At 42.1% G+C, this 19,696-nt stretch overlaps 1 protein-coding gene across 2 annotated transcripts; it reads right to left on the reverse strand.

Moving 5' to 3' along the window:
- Window positions 1–10,052: 10,052 nt before the first annotated feature.
- LOC117512857 (tyrosine-protein phosphatase non-receptor type 22-like) lies at window positions 10,053–19,692 on the reverse strand. Of its 2 annotated transcripts, none has more exons than XM_034173091.1 (8): window positions 13,634–13,724; window positions 13,396–13,492; window positions 13,226–13,253; window positions 11,227–11,289; window positions 10,971–11,059; window positions 10,851–10,881; window positions 10,682–10,765; window positions 10,053–10,599 (listed from the first exon to the last, which is right to left on the reverse strand). In XM_034173091.1, the coding sequence occupies exons 2-8, from the start codon at window positions 13,408–13,410 to the stop codon at window positions 10,538–10,540; spliced, it is 372 nt and encodes a 123-aa protein (XP_034028982.1). In that variant the 5' UTR covers window positions 13,411–13,492; window positions 13,634–13,724; the 3' UTR covers window positions 10,053–10,537. The 2 variants fall into 2 exon arrangements, with proteins under 2 accessions (XP_034028982.1, XP_034028981.1); XM_034173090.1 differs by lacking the exons at window positions 10,053–10,599; window positions 10,682–10,765; window positions 10,851–10,881; ... (1 more) ...; window positions 11,227–11,289; window positions 13,226–13,253 and adding exons at window positions 13,851–13,948; window positions 15,238–15,256; window positions 15,417–15,538; ... (1 more) ...; window positions 19,104–19,169; window positions 19,372–19,692.
- Between the last annotated feature and the right edge of the window lie 4 nt (window positions 19,693–19,696).

Below are 19,696 nucleotides of genomic sequence, written 5' to 3' on the forward strand. Positions count from 1 at the left end.
AGAACGCTGCAGCACGACTTTTAACAGGGGCGTGGAAGCGTGATCACATAACCCCAATTCTTGCATCTTTGCACTGGCTTCCTATTAATTTTAGAATTGATTTAAGATTTTATTGTTTGTTTTTAAAGCTTTGATGGAATGGCCCCTCAATACTCACTGACCTCTTACAAATTTCCTCTCCGGCGCGTGCTCTGAGGTCTGAGGGCCATTTCCAGCACGTTGTAGATGAGACTTAAAACCAGGGGGACAGGGCTTTCTCTGTGGCTGGCCCCAGACTTTGGAACGCTCTGCTCCTCCATGTCCGAACAGCCCCCACAGTGGAGTGTTTTAAGTCTCATCTGAGACCACTTTTATTCTCTGGTTTTTAACACCACATGAGTTGTGTGGTCCTCTGTTTTATTGTTTTTGTTTTTTAATTAGGTAGATTTATTGGTTTTATCTTTTGTATGTATGTATGTATTTATTTATCTTGCATACTCTACTTATTTTTATTGTTAATTTTCTTATTTTTAATTCATTGGGGTTTATCTATCGTGATTCTATGTGCAGCACTTTGGAACGTTTTTGTTGTTAAATGTGCTATATAAATAAAGTGGATTGGATTGGATTGAAGCCAATGGACGGATGTTTGATGATGCTGGTATCTGCAGGAGAGCAAAGGCCCACGTCTTTAGGGTCCTGGTGTTACCTGCCTTACTGATTTGCTGTGAGACTTTGATCCTAGTGACTGACCTAAACCAGTGACTTGATGTCAAGTCTTCAGAGGAACAACTTGGTGTCGACTAAACTGTTATTTAGGTGACACGCTGATGAGATGTATTACGTACTTACTTTTGAAAACTTGTGCAATAGACTATTTTGTGTTTTTTGCATGTATGTATTACATGTTTTGGGGCAATTTTGCTGAGTAGCACAATCACAGAGCAGCAGTAAGTAAGTGGAGAAAATTAAACTGCACAGACAGCTTTCTGTGTGCGTTATTATATACGAGGTCTGTCAATAAAGTAACGGTCCTTTTTATTTTTTCAAAAACTATATGGATTTCATTCATATGTTTTTACGTCAGACATGCTTGAACCCTCGTGCGCATGCGTGAGTTTTTGCACGCTTGTCATGGAACGCCGTGCGGAGGCTTCGCGCGTCAAGACCGATTCGCTGATGAAGCGAGACAAAGGAACACCTCCGTTTCGGAGTGTTAGAGGACAAGTTGGGACATGTCCAGCTCTCCACAATTTCTCTTATACTCACTTGACTGGTAAGCATTGAAAGCTGAGATAGACAAAATCTCTTGTTAAAAGTGAAATCTGCCGGAAAATGGCTGATGTCCAGCTCTTATGATAACCAGAGAAAGAGCACATGACGGTCTTGTATCCACAGAGCCTCGTTTAGAAATGATCCGGTGGTTTGTGCCTCGTCGTCGCAGCTCGGAGCGTGGAGCGCCGAGCGTCCTTAAAGGGGTCCTTAAAGCTGTAGTAACAGTCCTTATTCTCTGTGAAACCCGTAAAATTTTCACCGAAAGCCAGATAAATTTTTCGAATGGTTTCCAGGTGCCAGTCTCTAACAGCTTCTGAAAAAATTCTGATGGAAAAAAAGTCCTTTTCATTCCGCCATTTCCAGACAATGAAAATCCGACGAGGGGGCGGGACCACTCCTTGAACTACAAAACAGACTAAATCAATAACACTAACAACACGAACCACAATAACACTTAAAACCCCCGAACTCCCATGGATGCCGTTGTTTACCGGTTAGCTAAAATGGGTAATTTCTCAAAAAATATTTGTCCTATTAACTTTCTGTTTTTGCAGCCTTGACCCAAATTACACAAGCATACCAAATGGCAAATGTCAGCCCTCCACAGTTCATGAACAGAACTGCACGCGCACACGCCTTTTTGTCTTTCTGCAATCTGCTGTAAGCAGGTGCTTTTCATTTGACAAACAGACAGTGGCAGAAGACATTAAATGCACTACACATTTCACTCATGGCACCAACATGACGCTTACATCACTCATGGTAACAACAACATAACACTTAACTGAACGGACTAAGCCAATTGAACTACAAAAACATAAATCAATAACACTAACAACACTGTTAAACTAACATGAACCGCAATAACATTTAAAACCCCAAAACCCCGAACTCCCATTTTTTATTGGTTAGCTAAAATGGCTAATTTCTCCAAAATATTTGTCCAGCCAACTTTACATTTTCGCAGCGTTCATCCTTGACCCAAAATATATACGTACACCAAGTAGGCAAATGTCAGCTCTCCCCAGTTTTTGCGTGATCAAAGCCATACACACACACGCATGCGCACAGAGGCCACTTGGCTATTATAATATAGATAAATTTAGGGCTTTCTTAGGAATCAACAAGCTGAACAAAATAAACTCCAATAATAAATGAATAAATGACAATATTAAAAATAAAGCACAACAATCTGCAAAAAGAGTTGATACCCTCAGATTTTTACCGTAGTGTTTCCATCACTGTGGGCCAGGAGATAGTGTTGATCTGATGGTTTCTTTTGTCCACACTATGTCATAGTGTTGATTTTATCACTTTCTTTAATGATTTTTATTTAGTTAGGTTTCAAGCAGGCATGGTGGCCAAGTGGTTGGCACACTTCGTTTCAGGTGCGGAAGGTTTCAGCGACTAAGTCTGTCATTTAGTCTAGTTTTAGTCAAAATAGAACTTGTGTATTTAATTTTATTATTTATTATTATTCTGATTACCATTTCAGTCAATCAATCAATCAATCAATTTTATTTATATAGCACCAAATCACAACAAACAGTTGCCCCAAGGCGCTTTATATTGTAAGACAAGGCCATACAATAATTACGGAAAAACCCCAACGGTCAAAACGACCCCCTGTGAGCAAGCACTTGGCGACAGTGGGAAGGAAAAACTCCCTTTTAATAGGAAGAAACCTCCAGCAGAACCAGGCTCAGGGAGGGGCAGTCTTCGGCTGGGACTGGTTGGGGCTGAGGGAGAGAACCAGGAAAAAGACATGCTGTGGAAGAGAGCAGAGATCAATCACTAATGATCGTTACTGTGAGTTTCTCTGTGAACTTCCAGACCTTCCGTCCGACCCAGTGCCCAGCTCAGACAAGACAACTACAGTGGGCGACTTCAACATCCACACAGACGCCGAGAACGACAGCCCCAACACCGCACTCAATCCACTACTAGACTCCACTGGCTCCGCTCAAAAAGCAAACGAGTCCACCCACCACCCCAATCACATCCCAGATGTTGCTCCGACCCATGGCATGGAAACAGAAGACCCAACAGCACTCCCCGAAAACTCCCCTCCGTCTGACCACCTCCCAACAACATCCACATCCACTCAATAATTTCACAATAGCGAATATTATAATGACCTGACTGCACACATTTGTTGAATAATTGAAGGTTTATGGTGTTTTTCCTCATATTTTGAATCCGTAGGTTCTCCTCAGGTGCAATTAGACATTCGGTTTTCTTGTCAGTCTCGATTTTAAAAATGTGACCAGATATGAAGCCTTTTCTTCCACAAGATGTTTGCTTCATGTAGTTTGTGTTGTAGCCACAAGGTGGCAGGCAGTAGCTCATGGAAGTACAGCTGTCTGCACTGATGGCTGCAGCAACATTCTGAATGCAATGTATTGGGTTTTTATTCATGCAAAACTTATGGCCTTGCCTTTTTTCATCAGCAATATAACGCATACTAATCATCCTCTCATCAGGAATGGCTGTCACCCTCATCGTCTCATTTTAGTCATGAAAAACAGTTGTTGGCGACTGTCCACCCTGCGTCAATAACTTCCAGTTAGGTTGTGGTGTGCACATGTGCTATGCAGAGTGCCTGTTAAAAAGTGGAATTCCACCTACAGAAAAAGGTGAGTATATATATTTTTTTCTCCCTCTTCAAAATGCAATTTTTTGACAGGTGGCACTTATACTCCAGAAATATTGGTAGCCATTTTATCTGTTGGAGTAAAACGTGGACCGTCCCAGGGTCCTCGGACCTGTGCGGTGGAGCATGCCCCCCCAAAAATGTACTGCATGGGTGTAAATGGTCACACCCTGAAGCTCCCTCACGATGCTCGTAATACTCCTAACTTGAGTTTCCTGTCATTTTACAGTACCTACAGTACATACCTTTTATTTACAGTTACTCTGGTGTACCAAGGATCCCAGGAAGATGACCTAGTACCAAAAACATCCAGTACACATCACTGGTTAGTGTCCAAACCTCACGAAACATACAATAATGACAGGAAGCACAGGATCCTGAAGACTCTAGATTTTCATCTGCATTTCCAAACACCTCTACCAGCATGCTCGTGACACTGTGTGTGTGTGTATATATATTATTATATAATATATATAATATATATACCCTCCTAAGACCCAGAGGTCTCATGAAACAAAACTTAGTACTATGGTATAGACAACCAAAAATGTCATGTCCACCATATGTGGATGCCAGGGCCCGCGAGGAGGATACAGTAGTGTTCAGAATACTAGTAGTGCTATGTGACTATAAACATCTAATCCAGGTTTTGAGTTCTACGAGGTCTGTTAGAAAAGTATCCGACATTTTTTTAAAAAACCATATGGATTTGAATCACGTGTGATTGTGTCAGACAAGCTTGAACCCTCGTGCGCATGTGTGAGTTTTTCATGCCTGTCGGTTGCGTCATTCGCCTGTGAGCAGGCTTTGAGGAGGTGTGGTCCACCCTCTCCTCTATTTTTATTGCGAATAAATGTCTGAACAATTTGAGAGCTTTGCTGCATCAATTTTTTTCCAGAAACTGTGAGAGACATCCAGGTGGACACCGTTTGGAAAATTAATATGGTTTCAGGGACGATTTAAACAATTACGGGGTGTTACTGCCGCTTTAAGGACGGCCCACAACTGCTTGCGAGCGTGCTCCCAGCCCTCATTGACAGGCTGACACCCCACTGGAACAACCAAATCATTTCCAACGTGAAGGCTTTGTTGATCCGGGACCTCGTCTGACTTTCACAAAAGGCAGAAGATGTGGACATCAGCACTTTTTCCGGCACATTCCAACCGTTACAGGAGTTTTTTTTCATTGGAAAGAAAAGCGGAGGGACGCGCCACGGAGACCGTTCATTACGCGGGACAAAACCACCTCGGTGTTGGTCTCTCAGGACGGCTTTCAGGTGGATTTCAGACAGTTTCCGGTTGCTTTCCAGTCGTGTGAATATCTGATTGTGATTGTGCATGAGCTGGACATGCCAGAACATGTCCGTGAGGCTTCATCACGGCGTTGCTTTGCGCCGAGCGGCTCCACCGCAACGCGCAGAACTCCTCCGCACGTCTGTCTTAAAGCGCACCACGCTCTCAGCAGTTGTGGGCCGTCCTTAAAGCGGCAGTAACACCCCGTAATCTGTGTAATCCCCATAAAATCATCCCTGAAAGCCATATTAATTTTTCGAACGTGTCCCACCTGGAGGTCTCTCACAGTTTCTGGAAAAAAAATTGATGCTAGCAAAGATCCAAATCGTTCAGACATTATTCGCAATAAAAAACAGACGAGAGGGGTAGACCACACCTCACAGGCGAATGACGCAACGACAGGCATGAAAAAACTCACGCATGCGCACGAGGGTTCAAGCTTGTCTGACGCAATCACACGTGATTCCAATCCATATGGTTTTTAAAAAAATAATAAGGTCGGATACTTTTCTAACCAGACCTCGTATTTCTTATTGTTACATGGGAAACAATGGTACCAGTAGATCTCAGTAGATTCTCACAAATCCAACAAGGACCAAGCATTCATGATATGCACACTCTTAAGGCTATGAAATTGGGCTATTAGTAAAACAAAAAAGTAGAAAAGGGGGTGTTCACAATATAGTAGCATCTGCTGTTGACGCTTCAAACTCAGAACTATTATGTTCAACTGCTTTTTTAAGCCATCCTGTGAATCATTAACTAGTATTTAGTTGTATAACCACAGTTTTTTCATGATTTCTTCACATCTGCGAGGCATTAATTTTGCTCGTTTACTAGTGTGCTTGGGGTCATGTTTCGTTGTGAAACACCCATTCAAGGGCATGTCCTCTTCAGCATAAGGCAACATGACCTCTTCAAGTATTTTGACATATCCAAACTGATCCATGATACCTGGTATGGGATATATAGCCCAACACCATAGTAGATTATTACCATAGTTTGATCATCCGGAGCTGATCAGTGGGTGAGCCTTTGCCATTCTGGTTATTCTTCTATCCCATTTTGATGGTTGTTTTCTGTTTTCTTCCACTTCTCTGTTTTTTTGTGTGTCCATTTTAAAGCATTGGAGATCATTGTAGATGAACAGCCTATAATTTTTTGCACCTGCGTATAAGTTTTCCCCTCTACAATCAACTTTTTAATCAAACTACGCTGTTGTTCTGAACAATGTCTTGAAGGTCCCATTTCCTCAGGCTTTCAAAGAGAAAAGCATGTCAACAGGTGCTGGCTTCATCCTTAAATAGGGGACACATGATTCACACCCTGTTTGTTCCACAAAATTGACAAACTCACTGAACCGAATGCCACACTACTATTATTGTGAACACCCCCTTTTCTACTTTTTTTTTTTACTAATAGCCCAATTTTATAGCCTTAAGAGTGTGCATATCATGAATGCTTGGTCCTTGTTGGATTTGTGAGAATCTACTGAATCTACTGGTACCTTGTTTCCCATGTAACAATAAGAAATATACTCAAAACCTGGATTAATCATTTTAGTCACATAGCACTACTATTATTCTGAACAGTACTGTATATATATATATATATATATATATATATATTACACACGAGGTCTATTAAATAATAAACCGACCCCTTTTATTTTTTTTAACTATATGGATTTGAATGACGTGCGATTACACCAATCATGCTTGAACCCTCGTGCGCATGCGTGAGTTTTTTTCACGCGTGTCGGTGAAGTCATTTCCCTGTGGGCAGGCCTTGAGTGAGATGTGGTCCCGCCCTCTCGGCTGAATTCCTTTGTTTCACACGCTGCTCGAGACGGCGTGCGTTGCTTTATCAAAAATTTTTCTGGACCTGTGAGGAATATGCGAGTGGACACTATTCGAGAAATTAAGCTGGTTTTCGGTGAAAAGTTTAACGGCTGATGAGAGATTATGGGGTGTTTCTGTCACTGTAAGGACTTCCCACGCAGCGGGACGTTGTGCAGCGCTTCCAGGCGCCGTCGTCGGCCTGTTTTGACCTGAAAACATCCTAATTTAAGGCTTAATTCACCCAGGACCGTCGTGAGAGAACAGAGAAGATTCAGAAGAGGCCGGCATGAGGACTTTATGCGGACATTCCACTCTTTAAGGACATTTTGTAATGAAAGACATGCGCGCAAATTCGCCGAGTCGTTTCCGTGACGACTCGGCAAATCTGTGTGCGCCGCGACAGGAAAAACATCTCCGTGTTGAAAACCATTTGTAAAATTCAGACGGCTTTTGATGGCTTTCAACAAGTGAGTAACTGAGAAATTGTTTAACAGCTTGGGCATGTTCCGTGGGCCGTCCTTACGGCGACACTACCAGAACCAAAATCTCTCATCAGCCGTTAAAATGTTTACCAAAAAACCAGCTGAATTTATCAAATGGTGTCCACTCAGTTGTGCCTTAAAGTTTTGAAAAAAATTTGATCAAACAAAGCAGCAGTCTCTGAGCCATTCCTAAACAATGAAAAAATCAACGAGAGGGTGGGCCACTCCTCACTCAAAGACTGCCCACAGGCGAATGACGTAACCGACAGGCATGAAAAAACTCTCGCATGCCCACGAGGGTTCAAGCATGTCTGATGTAATCACACGTGATTCAAATCCATATGGTTTTTGAACCATGTGTTTGGAGTCATTGTCATGCCAGAAGACCCAGCCATGAATGAGGGAAGGAGGTTGTTTGCCAAAATCTCGCAATACATGACCCCATCCATCCTCCTTTCAATACGGTGCAGTCGTCCTGTTCCCTTTGCAGAAGCGCACACCCAGAGTATGATGTTTCCACCCCCATGCTTCACGGTTGGGATGGTTTTCTTGGGGTTGTTCTCATCCTCTAAACATGGTAAGTGGAGTTGATTCCAAAAAGCTCTATTCTGGTCTCATCTGACCACATGACCTTCTCCCATGCCTCCTCTGGATCATCCAGATGGTCACTGGTGAACTTCAAACGGGCCTGGACATGTGCTGGCTTAAGCAGGGGGACCTTGCTGCCCTACAGGATTTTAAACCATGACAGCATCATGTGTTACTAATGTAATCTTTGTGACTGTGGTCCCAGCTCTCTTCGGGTCATTGACCAGGTCCTCCTTTGTAGTTCTGAGCTTTCTCAGAATCATCCTTACCCCACAAGTGAGATCTTGCATGGAATCCCAGACCGAGGGAGACTGACAGTTATCTTGTGTTTCTTCCACTTTCTAATAAATAATCATAACAGTTGTTGTCTTCTACCAAGCTGCTTGCCTGTTGTCCTGTAGTCCATCCCAGCCTTGTGCAGATCTACAGTTTTGTCCCTGGTGTCCTTAGACAGCTCTTTGGTCTTGCTATGGTGGACAGGTTGGAGTGTGATTGATTGTGTGAACAGGTGTCTTTTATAGAGGTAACAAGTTCAAACAGGTGCAATTAATACAGGTAAAGAGTGCAGAATAAGAGGGCTTCTTAAAGAAAAATTAACAGGTCTGTGTGAGCCAGAATTCTTGCTGGTTGGTAGGTGTTCAAATACTTATTTGCAGCAGTAACATACAAATAAATTATTTAAAAAAATTATACATTGTGATTTCCGGCTTTTTTTTTTTTTTTTTAGATTATGTCTCTCACAGTGGACATGCACCTAAGATGAAAATTTCCGACCCCTCCATGATTTCTAAGTGGGAGAACTTGCAAAATCGCAGGGTGTTCAAATACTTATTTTCCTCACTGTGTGATTTTGGTCTGGTAGTGTCACTGTAAGGACGGTCCACGGCGCCTGACGGCGATCTGCGCTTCGAGGCGGCAGCGTCTCACCGTTTCAAGTTGAAAACTTCCACATTTCAGGCTCTGTTGACCCAGTAAATCGTCAGAGAACAGAGAACTTTCAGAAGAAGTCGGCATGAGGAGTGTATTCGGACATTCCATTGTTACGGTCATTTTGTAATGAAAGAACGTGCGGGCAGAGTCTCATGTCGGGCAGGACCCCGACCGCGGGGGGTCGTGACAGGAAAAAACACCTCCGTGGAAACCTTAACGGACAAGTTGGAACATGCCCAAGCTGTTAAACAATTTCTCAGTTACTCACTTGTTGAAAGCCATCAAAAGCCGCCTGAATTTTACAAATGGTTTGCAACACGGAGGTGTTTTTCCTGTCGCGGCGCACACAGATTGGCCGAGTCGTTTCCGTGACGACTCGGCGAATTTGCGCACACATCTTTCATTAAAAAACGTCCTTAAACAGTGGAATGTCCGCATAAAGTCCTCATGCCGGCCTCTTCTGAATCTTCTCTGTTCTCTCACGACGTCCTGCGTGAATTAAGCCTTAAATTAGGATGTTTTCAGCTCGAAACAGGCCGACGACAGCGCCTGGAAGAGCTGCGCGACGTCCTGCTCCGTGGGAAGTCCTTACACCGACAGAAACACCCCATAATCTCTCATCAGCCGTTAAACTTTTCACCGAAAACAGCTTAATTTCTCGAATAGTGTCCACTCGGATATTCCTCACAGGTCCAGAAAAAATTTTGATAAAGCAACGCGCTTCGTCTCGAGCAGCGTGTGAAACAAAGGAATTCAGCCGAGAGGGCGGGACCACATCTCACTCAAGGCCCGCCCACAGGGAAATGACTTCACCGACACGCGTGAAAAAACTCACGCATGCGCACGAGGGTTCAAGCATGATTGGTGTATCACACGTCATTCAATCCATATAGTTAAAAAAAAAATAAAAGGGTCGGTTTATTATCTAATAGACCTCGTATATATATGTGTGTGTGTGTGTGTGTGTGTATACGTTAGTATATACTAGTATAGTTCTACCTTAGAACTGGAATATATTATAGAAGACATACCTTACTGTCCAGATAAATGACTCTCCAGGGAGTCATGTCAAGACCCCTGTATTTCATCATGAATTTATTGTCAAGGCGACGCCCAATTATGAAACAGTGATTTGTGATTTTCAGCTGCCCGAGCAGTTTTCTTCTTTCATACAGTGAACACACACAAACAAACACACAAACGGCTCCCAGTTCTAGCAGATTATTCTCCTGAGCTGTCAGTCAAACATTCAAGCTGCTCCATGTTTTTCCAATGAGGCACTGATCAGGAGTTCACAGCCACCTTCTTTGGCTGATGCACAAATGCACCACAGATGGTGGCGAGAAGCTCCGAGCTGGACGCTGAAGCTGCTTTGAGGGTTTTCCTTTAGTCCTGAGAAAACAGTCTTCCTTCATCATTGGACTCTTGCAATAAACATCCAAAACGGATGCAAAATATTCTAATCCGGTGAAGACGATCGTGTCCTCATGTCTGTGTCACACCCACGTGTCGGGGTAATCTCTGGGGCCTTTTGGTTTTCCAAAGCGATTCCCAAATCCTGAGAGAGGCAGATAATCCAGCGTGTCACAAACGTAACCGATCACATCCTGGGAGAAAATGACAGACGTACGTCAACTTACCGAGTTTGAAGACTGAAAACGAGCTGCTGTATGAAGGAGGCCGTGACTCAGACTCTGAGGGGGGCAGCGGGGATGCAGGTTTAACTGAGAATACAGTTTGAAGTATTAATTCTTGTGCTGTGCACATCAATGCATGTGTTGCATCCTCATCCAGTTTACGTTTACTTACGTTTAAATTTGTGTCTAAAAAACTTCAAGCTCTGCACAAAAGGAAGAACCGCAGATTTATTTGTGAATTCCTGAGTGTCAGTCTAATTGTGTGTAGCTTTTTTGTTTTTAAGTGTCTTACCATTGCTCTGGACATGCCCTTCTCCTTGTTTTTGTCTGCTTTATGTCCTGATGCTTCAGTGTGGTTCACGTTAGGCTGTCCCGCTTGGGCTAACACACCAGAAATTATTATTCTAAACATGCATTTGCCCTGTGGATGACTGCCAGATGCACGTTACATGACGTGGTTATTACCTGGAGTTCCACACTGAGGATTTTAACATGTCAGAATGCACATGTTTAATAACGTGTGTGCAGACATTTTAATGTCAACTCACCACATCCTCCTGCAGCCATGACCACAGCAGGTGGAACGAGCTGCTGGGCTGCAGACAGACGCTCTGCACAGACACACAGTGGAGATCAGGCGTGGTCAACTGGCGGCACAAAGGCTGTATACGGCTCTCATCTTTAATGAACTCGGCCCGTACAAAAATTTGAATTTACAAAATAGTTTGTTTAAACTGCCCTTACTTGTACCACTTTTGAAGACGTGTCATCACCTGCATCTGCTGTTATAAGTGTTAGTCAAAACAGGAATTGGGGGAGTGCAGGGATCATTTACTGAAATTTCTTTGTTCCTCTCAAAAGAGGAAGTCATTTTGTAACATACAGTTACTGTTATGATAATAAAAATGGTCTGTTCCGTTCAATAAAAAAAGGTTTACACAAAAATTCTTATTACTTTTTAAACTTCTATAGTACCTTACTGACCACCAAAGTAACGTTGCCCACCAAGTAAAAAAACTAACAAATAAAAAAATAGGATCAACAGGTCAAATGCCAACTCTGTAAAATAAAAAAAAATTAGAAATCTGGATGAAACCTGAAGTTCAATGCAAGTGGTCCCATTGATCCTACTTTAATAAAACTGAGTCGGCCCTCTAAGTCCTAAGCTCACAAGCTTCACTAAGTGTCAAGTGTCCACTGCACATGTTCTATTCCATTCGTGTTTATTTGTGGGAGACTCTCCAAGGAGCATTTTTTGTATTGATAGTTATGATGGTTGACCACCACTGAGCGCTAAATGTCTTACCTATGTCAATTTAAAGGTGCCCCTAAATTATGTTTGCTACCACTAGGTGTTGTACCGTCACTATTTTCAGACTGAAAACAATCTTCCACTTCTTGGCCATTCCTTCCCAAGAGTTCCTCCTCCACATGGAGCAGAAGGAGCTGCATTTGGAGCCTTTCAAAATGTCTTATGGCTCCCTGTTTGAAAAGGGAGATGTACTTGGATTCTACAGTAGTTTGGCCATGTACTTGGATAGAGGCATTTTAGCTTCTAAACATTAGTGTTGGATGTATTTCTGGAAAGCTGCTGCTGTTTGCTATCTTGAAAAACACTATGGTGAGTAATGACTGTCGCTGTTTCTTCATATACTATGTAGGAGGAGTTCCACAGGGTGGGACTCGCATGCGCTAACATGCACGCGCACACACACAGAAAACTCATGCACTAAATATGCAACCCAGTCTCACGGATTGTCGTGATTCAGCAGCACGAATATACATTAATCTATTGGTCATGACATTGTCACAGAAAGTGCAAAATTTTCATCATGTGAGCACAATATCTTCTAATTCATTCCGTGACAGCTGCACGTAATTAAAAGCAGTGGAGGGAAGGACGAAAAAAAATGAGACTAGGCTGAAATATGCATGTACAGCCAGACTAAAAATAAGAGAAAAGCTCAGAGCACAGAGGGAGTGTTGCTTTATTCTCTGCACAGGATGCTATTAAGCCACTAAAGCTTTACACTGAAAATAGTTGTTGGCTGTTATATTCATGTATTCATTTCATTTAGGGCACCTTTGAGGATTTGGGCTTAGGGTAGGTAATGTTTTGTTCTATTTGTAAAAGACACTTACATCCAAACCACCGATGAGGGTTTAATGTGGCCCCTCATCATCTAAACAGGCAAAGACTGAAACTAGCACTTACTTTTGACACAGATGCTTGGGTAGCACCATTTTAGCAGCAGTCAAACAACAAATGTTAGAAATTTGGTGACACTATAACCCTGAATCTGACCACTGCTTTCTAATTTGTTGTTGTGAGTAGTGTGGAAGAGAAATCGACTTTCTAAGTCTAGATTTTGGCTGCTCCTGTTTTTCTCAGGTTGCCAGACTGGATTCTGTATGGAGCTGCAGTTTATTTTGACTGGATGTCCTTCCTGCTGGTTCTCCAGATGTACATCTGGGCTTTTTTTTTTTTTTTTTTTTTTTTTTTTTTTAGGAGGAAAGTGCCTTCACATGAGACAAAATAAAACGTACCTTCTCTGAAACTTTTGACTCGAACACTCTGAGGGAACATGTGAAATCATACAAAAGTGTTAAATTCTTAAAATAGCGCATCGTGTTCACCACACAGGAGACTTGAGGGCACATGGAATTAATGGTTAACACATATTGTGTGCCCCCGCCTCTTGACATAAACACATTACCTTGCTCCTGGTCATGACATCATGAATGTTTCGGCTGAGCGGTGCCGTCCCACTCGGATGAGATGCCGATTCTTGATGGTGGGTGTGTAGTTGACAACTGGGTGCAGGCAGGGGGCAGATTTATCATGAAATGTTGGCAGAGTGGACTGAGGCCAGCTGGCTCCTCTGTCCTTATTCATCACACGTGAGAGACTAAAACACAAATGCAGCAACAAGGAAACTGTGATGACAAACTCACCCTGGTCTGCGGGTGAGGACGAAGGCCTGTGGCGTCCTGATCAGGAAGGGGGCCGGAGTCCAAGCTCATGTTTGAAACAGATGTGGTCCTTCTGTGTGAAGTGTGCAGTTTTACTCACACAGAGCATAATAGGAATATAATAATACCAATACTACTACGAATAATAATAATAATAATAATAATAATAATGATCCATCCTTCAGGCTGATGATTTTACCTTGCGGCAGCAGCGGAGGAGTTTGAGGTTCCTCTGGGGAGTAGTAAGTGCAGAGGCCTGAAGTTGGATTTGGGTGAAATTACGATGACCTCCTTCTACTAGATATTGCACAAACAACAACAACAACAAAAAAACAGGCTCAAAATGATTCATTCAAACATCATCAGAGCAAACCGTTGGTTCTCAGATGTTTTGAGACCATTAAAAGTTATTTAAGGTGGTAGAAAGTAACATTTTGTTGAGGAATCATTAAAATGTGCTGTTTTGTCATTTGTTGGCAAATCATTTGATTCCAGGGTTAGTAGTAGTTGTTTGTCTCTGGTTAAATGGTAAATGGACTGCATTTATGTAGCGCTTTTCCATCTGCATCAGATGCTCAAAGCGCTTTACAATTATGCTTCACATTCACCCCGATGTCAGGGTGCTGCCATACAAGGCGCTCACTACACACCGGGAGCAATAGGGGATTAAAGGCCTTGCCTTATTGACTTTCCAGTCAGGCGGGGATTGTTCAGGATCAACAGCAGATCCAGGACAGGTCTGTGTTGGGAGTCTTACGTCGGATGACGCACTCCGTTTCTACACGGAGAAATGCACGCAGCCTTTTCAAGTGGGTTAAATTAAATTAAAAGGGGTCTCCCACCAAGCACCTTTCAGGACCCACTCTGGTTGATTGATGACAGGAATCAGGAGCTCAGAGCAGGCGGCTGCAGTGGTTTAGTGTAATGATCAGAAACCAAAAACAGGAAGTTAATGGCAAAATAAGGTTCATACTTATTGCTTAAACCTGCTAGGACATCCAAAATTAATGTGTGGTATTTTTAAAACTTTAGATATAAAATGTTGTGTGCATTGCTTTTTTTTCTTCTTCTTCTCAAAATTTCATTCGGTCTTTTGGAGACCCATAATGCAACACATATAGGCATAGTTCCTGTTTAAGTGGCGGCTGTGTTATGGTGTTAACATAAATTTTTTTTTTTTTTTTTACATAAAATCTGTAAAAAAAACAACAAAAAAACTAAATGGAATTTTTTTTACAGCCCTTTGCATATTAATTAACTTCATGAATGAACTTTATGAATTTAATTGTCGAGCTTAACTAATTAACTAAACTAACCTAAAAAAAAAACAAACAAACAAACAAGAAGAACAGTTTAGGAATCGTTAACCAAATCATTAACCAATGATGATTACATCAAATTAATGTGGTATTAACTGCTGACATAATATTATTCCATCTAATTTGCATTGTCAACACTTCATTGTGTTGTTGCTCTTTGTTACGTGTAACTGTATAAAGTTTATCAGCTGCACATTTTATGACTTTATATACTATCCAACAAAATTAGAGCTGAAAATCACCTTTGACACATTCTGTAAATCTTACCTGATTTTGTCTTCAGACTCTACAAAGAGAAGAATGTTGCAGTTAAACAAGCGTCATGATGATGTGTTTTATATTTAGTCTAAAATGACTGTTTACTGGGTTTGTTCAGAGATTCTATGAAGATAATCAACAGTAGAAATGAACATCAAAAGGCGCCACTGTTGAAACTTTGTCCTCACTTTGCTCCTCGTGAACAGCGATGGAGCTGCAGTTTGCTTTGAGCTGCCGAACCATTCTGAAGATGTTCCTATTTTGTTCAAGTTCACCGCCGGCGTGACCTTTAAGCTCTGCTCCACAGGAGCTGAATGGGGATTAGAATCATTTGGTTATGAAGTACTTTGTGTGAATACTGATATTCTTAAAGCTGAAAACATGAAGTCACCTTCATTAATCACCAACTCGAAGGATTCTGGAGTTCGCTCTGGAAGAGGGGGAACAGGTGGCGGCGGACTGCCTGGGAACATAGAAATAAGTGATTATTGGTGATTATTGAGATTCATGCGTTTCTGCCTTTTACAGTCAAAAAGGATGAAGGGATAATAAATCCCATAATTTTAAGTCAGTGCATGCAGAAATTCTCCCATTGTGAACAAAATTGGTTTCAGACTTTTGTAACTTATCTCACATTAGTCCAGATATGAACCTCTTATTCTTCTGTGCCACATGCACTCATTGCTCCCCCTTTCCTCTTTTTGCAGTGGGGGCGGGACACAGCCAGCATGCCTTTTCCATTGAATGCAGTAGCAACACAACTTATGTGTTTTTTCTTCTTTTTTTTTTGCTATAAAGTTTAATATCTATCTCTAACAAACTCATTGACCTATGTCTGCATCCTAAAACATGTATAACATGACTCTCTAACACTAGCTGTCACATTAGCTCAACATCATAACCAAAGTTTATCTCCTTGGCCACTCCTCCCCATTCCTCCATCCTCTACACTGAGCAGAAGGAAGGTTAGGTGGAGCATGTGAACACCCACAGTGTGAACTGCGTTCTTGGTCAGATGCATGTTTCACCTCTGAACATGGCAGGCAGGAATTTAAACCCCTAAACATAAGTGAGAAGCCAGATCTAGATTGCAAACAAGGAATAGAAAAGCTTAGCTGACAACATATCCAGAGGGAGTGTTTCTTTGCACTCTGCACAGGATACCAAAAAGCCATCAAATCTTTCCATCAAATATAGTTCTTGGCTGATTTATCTATGTTTAAAATGTCATTTACAGCACCATGAATAATTATTTACTTAATAGCTCATTTCACTTTTAGTGTTGTACACACTCAGCTTGGGACTCCGACGAGGGCGGTCGCATCTCCTCCACTCTCCCTTATCTCTGTTCTCTGTTTTTAACCTTCAAATCCCTACTTCACCAGACTGTGAATTCCTCAAATTATATTGGATTCTGGATCTATTGGACTACTATTGGATTAACCATGGAATTGATCAGCTGGTCTCTGAACGCTATTAACACCATTTTTTCTACAAGGTCAGGACTGGGGGATCCTACCTGCCCAGATGGAACGTATCCTGCGGGCTATGTTCTCGACTCCTGGAGTTCCTGGCATGTGGCATGTTTGGCGCCTTTCTCCATTGAGGACGTCGAGGATTTATTCATTTTTGGTTTTATGGTAGCAGGGCTGGTACTTTGTGGCTTATGTGCTGCCCTGATCTACCAGAAAATTGGCAAGACGGCAGCATCAAGAACCACGGCCCCTCGTTTGTCTGTCATGATTAACGAGGTTGGCAAGGCAGTACATTCTCAGACTGCGATGACATCTTGGAGCAGATGCGTGTCTTGCAGTTGAAGTTGAAGATTTCAGAGGCCAGTGAATATTCTTAATTCATAATTGGGATTTGGTTGTGCAAGTGGAACTGTTAAAAAGTGTTTTTCACTGCTCAAACCATAACATCACAGGCTTATCAAGCCTGAAGGTCAAATTGCCCGGATATTCTCGGATATTCACACGACAGAAAAGCAACCGGAATCCGTCTGAAAGCCGTCCTGTGAGACCAACACCGAGGTGGTTTTGTCCCGCGTAATGACGGCTCCTTGGCGCGTCCCTCGGCTTCTTTTTCCATGAAAAAAAAACTCCTGTAATGGTGGAATGTGCCGGAAAAAGTGCTGATGTCCACATCTTCTGCCTTTTTGTGAAAGTCAGACGAGGTCCCGGATCAACAAAGCTTTCACGTTTGAAATGATCTGGTTGTTTGTGCAGGGTGTCAGCCTGTCCATCGGCGCTGGGAGCGCGCTGCACTCTTAAAGGGGCAGTAACACCCCATAATCTGTTAATCCCCATAAAAATCGTCCCTGAAAGCCATATTAATTTTTCGAACGGTGTCCACCTGGAGGTCTCTTACAGTTTCTGGAAAAAAATTGATGCAGCAAAGATCCAAACGTTCAGACATTTATTCGCAATAAAAAATAGATGAGAGGGGTGGACCACACCTCACTCAAAGCCTGCTCACAGGCGAATGAAGCAACCGACAGGCATGAAAAAAACTCACGCATGCACACGAGGGTTCAAGCTTGGCTGACGCAATCACACGTGATTCAAATCCATATGGTTTTTGAAAAAATAAAAAGGTCGGATACTTTTCTAACAGACCTCGTAAACTGCAGAATTGAAGCATGCTCCATTATCTCCCCCCACCGCCTCATATCCCCCATCAACACTCCCCACACCGGCGCCTGCTAATGTCACTCCTTTCCCCTGTCGGCGGGGGCGGGCAGTTTTAGCTGCAGCCCCGTTCTTCTTCCCCCAAGCTGTGGGTGGCGCATCTCAGGGTTGCTGCGTGGCCTTCACCCACTTGTTTCAATTTGGATAACAGACTTCTTCAAACTTAGTGCACATAAACAATGTCAAATGTGTATGTGCTGTCTTTAATTCTGATGTGTACCATTATTATAGTAAACAAGTAATAATTGTGGACTAATTGCTGTCTGAGGTAACTGGAGTGTAAATGTAATTTCTCCACTGTGAGATCAATAAAGTATATCTCATCTCATCTCATATACGACAGGCTTATTTCATGTTCCATTTCTAAATGTGGATCGTACAATTTCAAACACTGGTCTGCTAATTTTTTTTTCGAGGCGGTCTTTGGTCATATGAAACAATAACAAAACAACAATGAAACAAAATCATCAAAATACGCAAAAAACATCCTGCCACTGTCAGGAAACAGACCGCGTTTCTTTCACAATGTTAATCTTTCTTCTGGGAGCACCAAAAATTGCACACTGTGCAATTGCACAGTGTCCAGGTTTAACACAGCACATTTTGGCACAATTTGCCACAAAGTGGCACAAAAACAACAAAGCAATAATGTGCATTCAGCTGAATAAATCATGGGTGTGTGTTCCCTGTTTGTATTCACTTACCCTTGACTTGGAAACAAAGACACACTCGGAAACTGCAACTTGGCTTATTGGGAATGATTTTGCCGTAATCAGGATTATCCCTAATGGGTAGTGATATGAGCACCGGTTTTGATTTTTATTACTTTTTGCAAAAATCACTCAATTTTCAGTCAATACTTGGAGGAGTGATCAGTCGTAGCGAAAGGAAAAACCGGTTCAGTTTAGGTGCTGACTGGTATTCAAATGTAAATTCAATGTTTTTTTTTTTTGCATACAGATATGAATATTTCTCAAAAATGATATTGACATATGCTGTAGCATTAGCATGACATTTCATGCTAATGCAATGCGAATACATTTTATAAGAAATGGGCAACAACTTTTGTTACTGATCCAGATGTAAAATTCCATAATTGCTCATTGGTGGAGATGTGACCTCAAAGTGTTCTTCTAGTTTCAGGTGACTGTTCCAGATGTTTTACTGTCTTTAACATGTGCTCACCTTCGTGCTCCGTGACAGTGTTTGGAGGATGGATGACGGTTAATCTTTCACGGTGCTGCCAGCACTCTGAAACAAAATCAGAAGATTATTGAAGTTGGAGCGTAAGAAGATGACTAACACAAAACGGGAAGACAAACATTCTTTAGGGTTTAAGATAACTTGACCCTGACCTTTGATTTCATAATGTTAATGATGATAATTTATCCTGTATAAGCCAGAAAGTGTTTATTAGTTGATGTTCATGCTGTTTTCTATGTACAGCACCAACCTTCATCAACAGCCAGTTCATAAGATTCAGGGGTTCGCTCAGGTAGAGGAGGAGGCGTGTCCTTGTCAGTATGACCTTCATTAGTACCTACAGTGTGCATCAATTCATATTATTAACTGCAAGATTTAATAATGTGTTTTTACCTGTTTTACGTGTGTGTGTGTGTGTGTAACACAGTGACACTTTCCTGTGGCACAGTAGCTGAGCTGGTCCAAGCTCTGGTCATTCAGAAACAAAGCGGGTGTGCAGAAGGCATCGCTACCTGTCTCCTGGCTAACTGCATTGTTGCTTGTGCTCATGCACGTCTCCTCAGATGAAGGTGAGC

Source organism: Thalassophryne amazonica, chromosome 6 (assembly GCF_902500255.1).
Source record: "Thalassophryne amazonica chromosome 6, fThaAma1.1, whole genome shotgun sequence".
Taxonomy (NCBI): Eukaryota; Metazoa; Chordata; class Actinopteri; order Batrachoidiformes; family Batrachoididae; genus Thalassophryne; species Thalassophryne amazonica.

Bases quoted from the DNA above. Each gene is read 5' to 3' on its own strand.
- LOC117512857 (XM_034173090.1), bottom strand. From the start codon at position 19,471: ATGCACACTGTAGGTACTAATGAAGGTCATACTGACAAGGACACGCCT. The intron at 15,692-19,103 runs GTGAGCACATGT...CTATGTTCCCAG, and splicing joins CACTGTCACGGAGCACGAAG to GCAGTCCGCCGCCACCTGTT. The intron at 15,539-15,619 runs GTGACTTCATGT...ATCCCCATTCAG, and splicing joins CGAGTTGGTGATTAATGAAG to CTCCTGTGGAGCAGAGCTTA.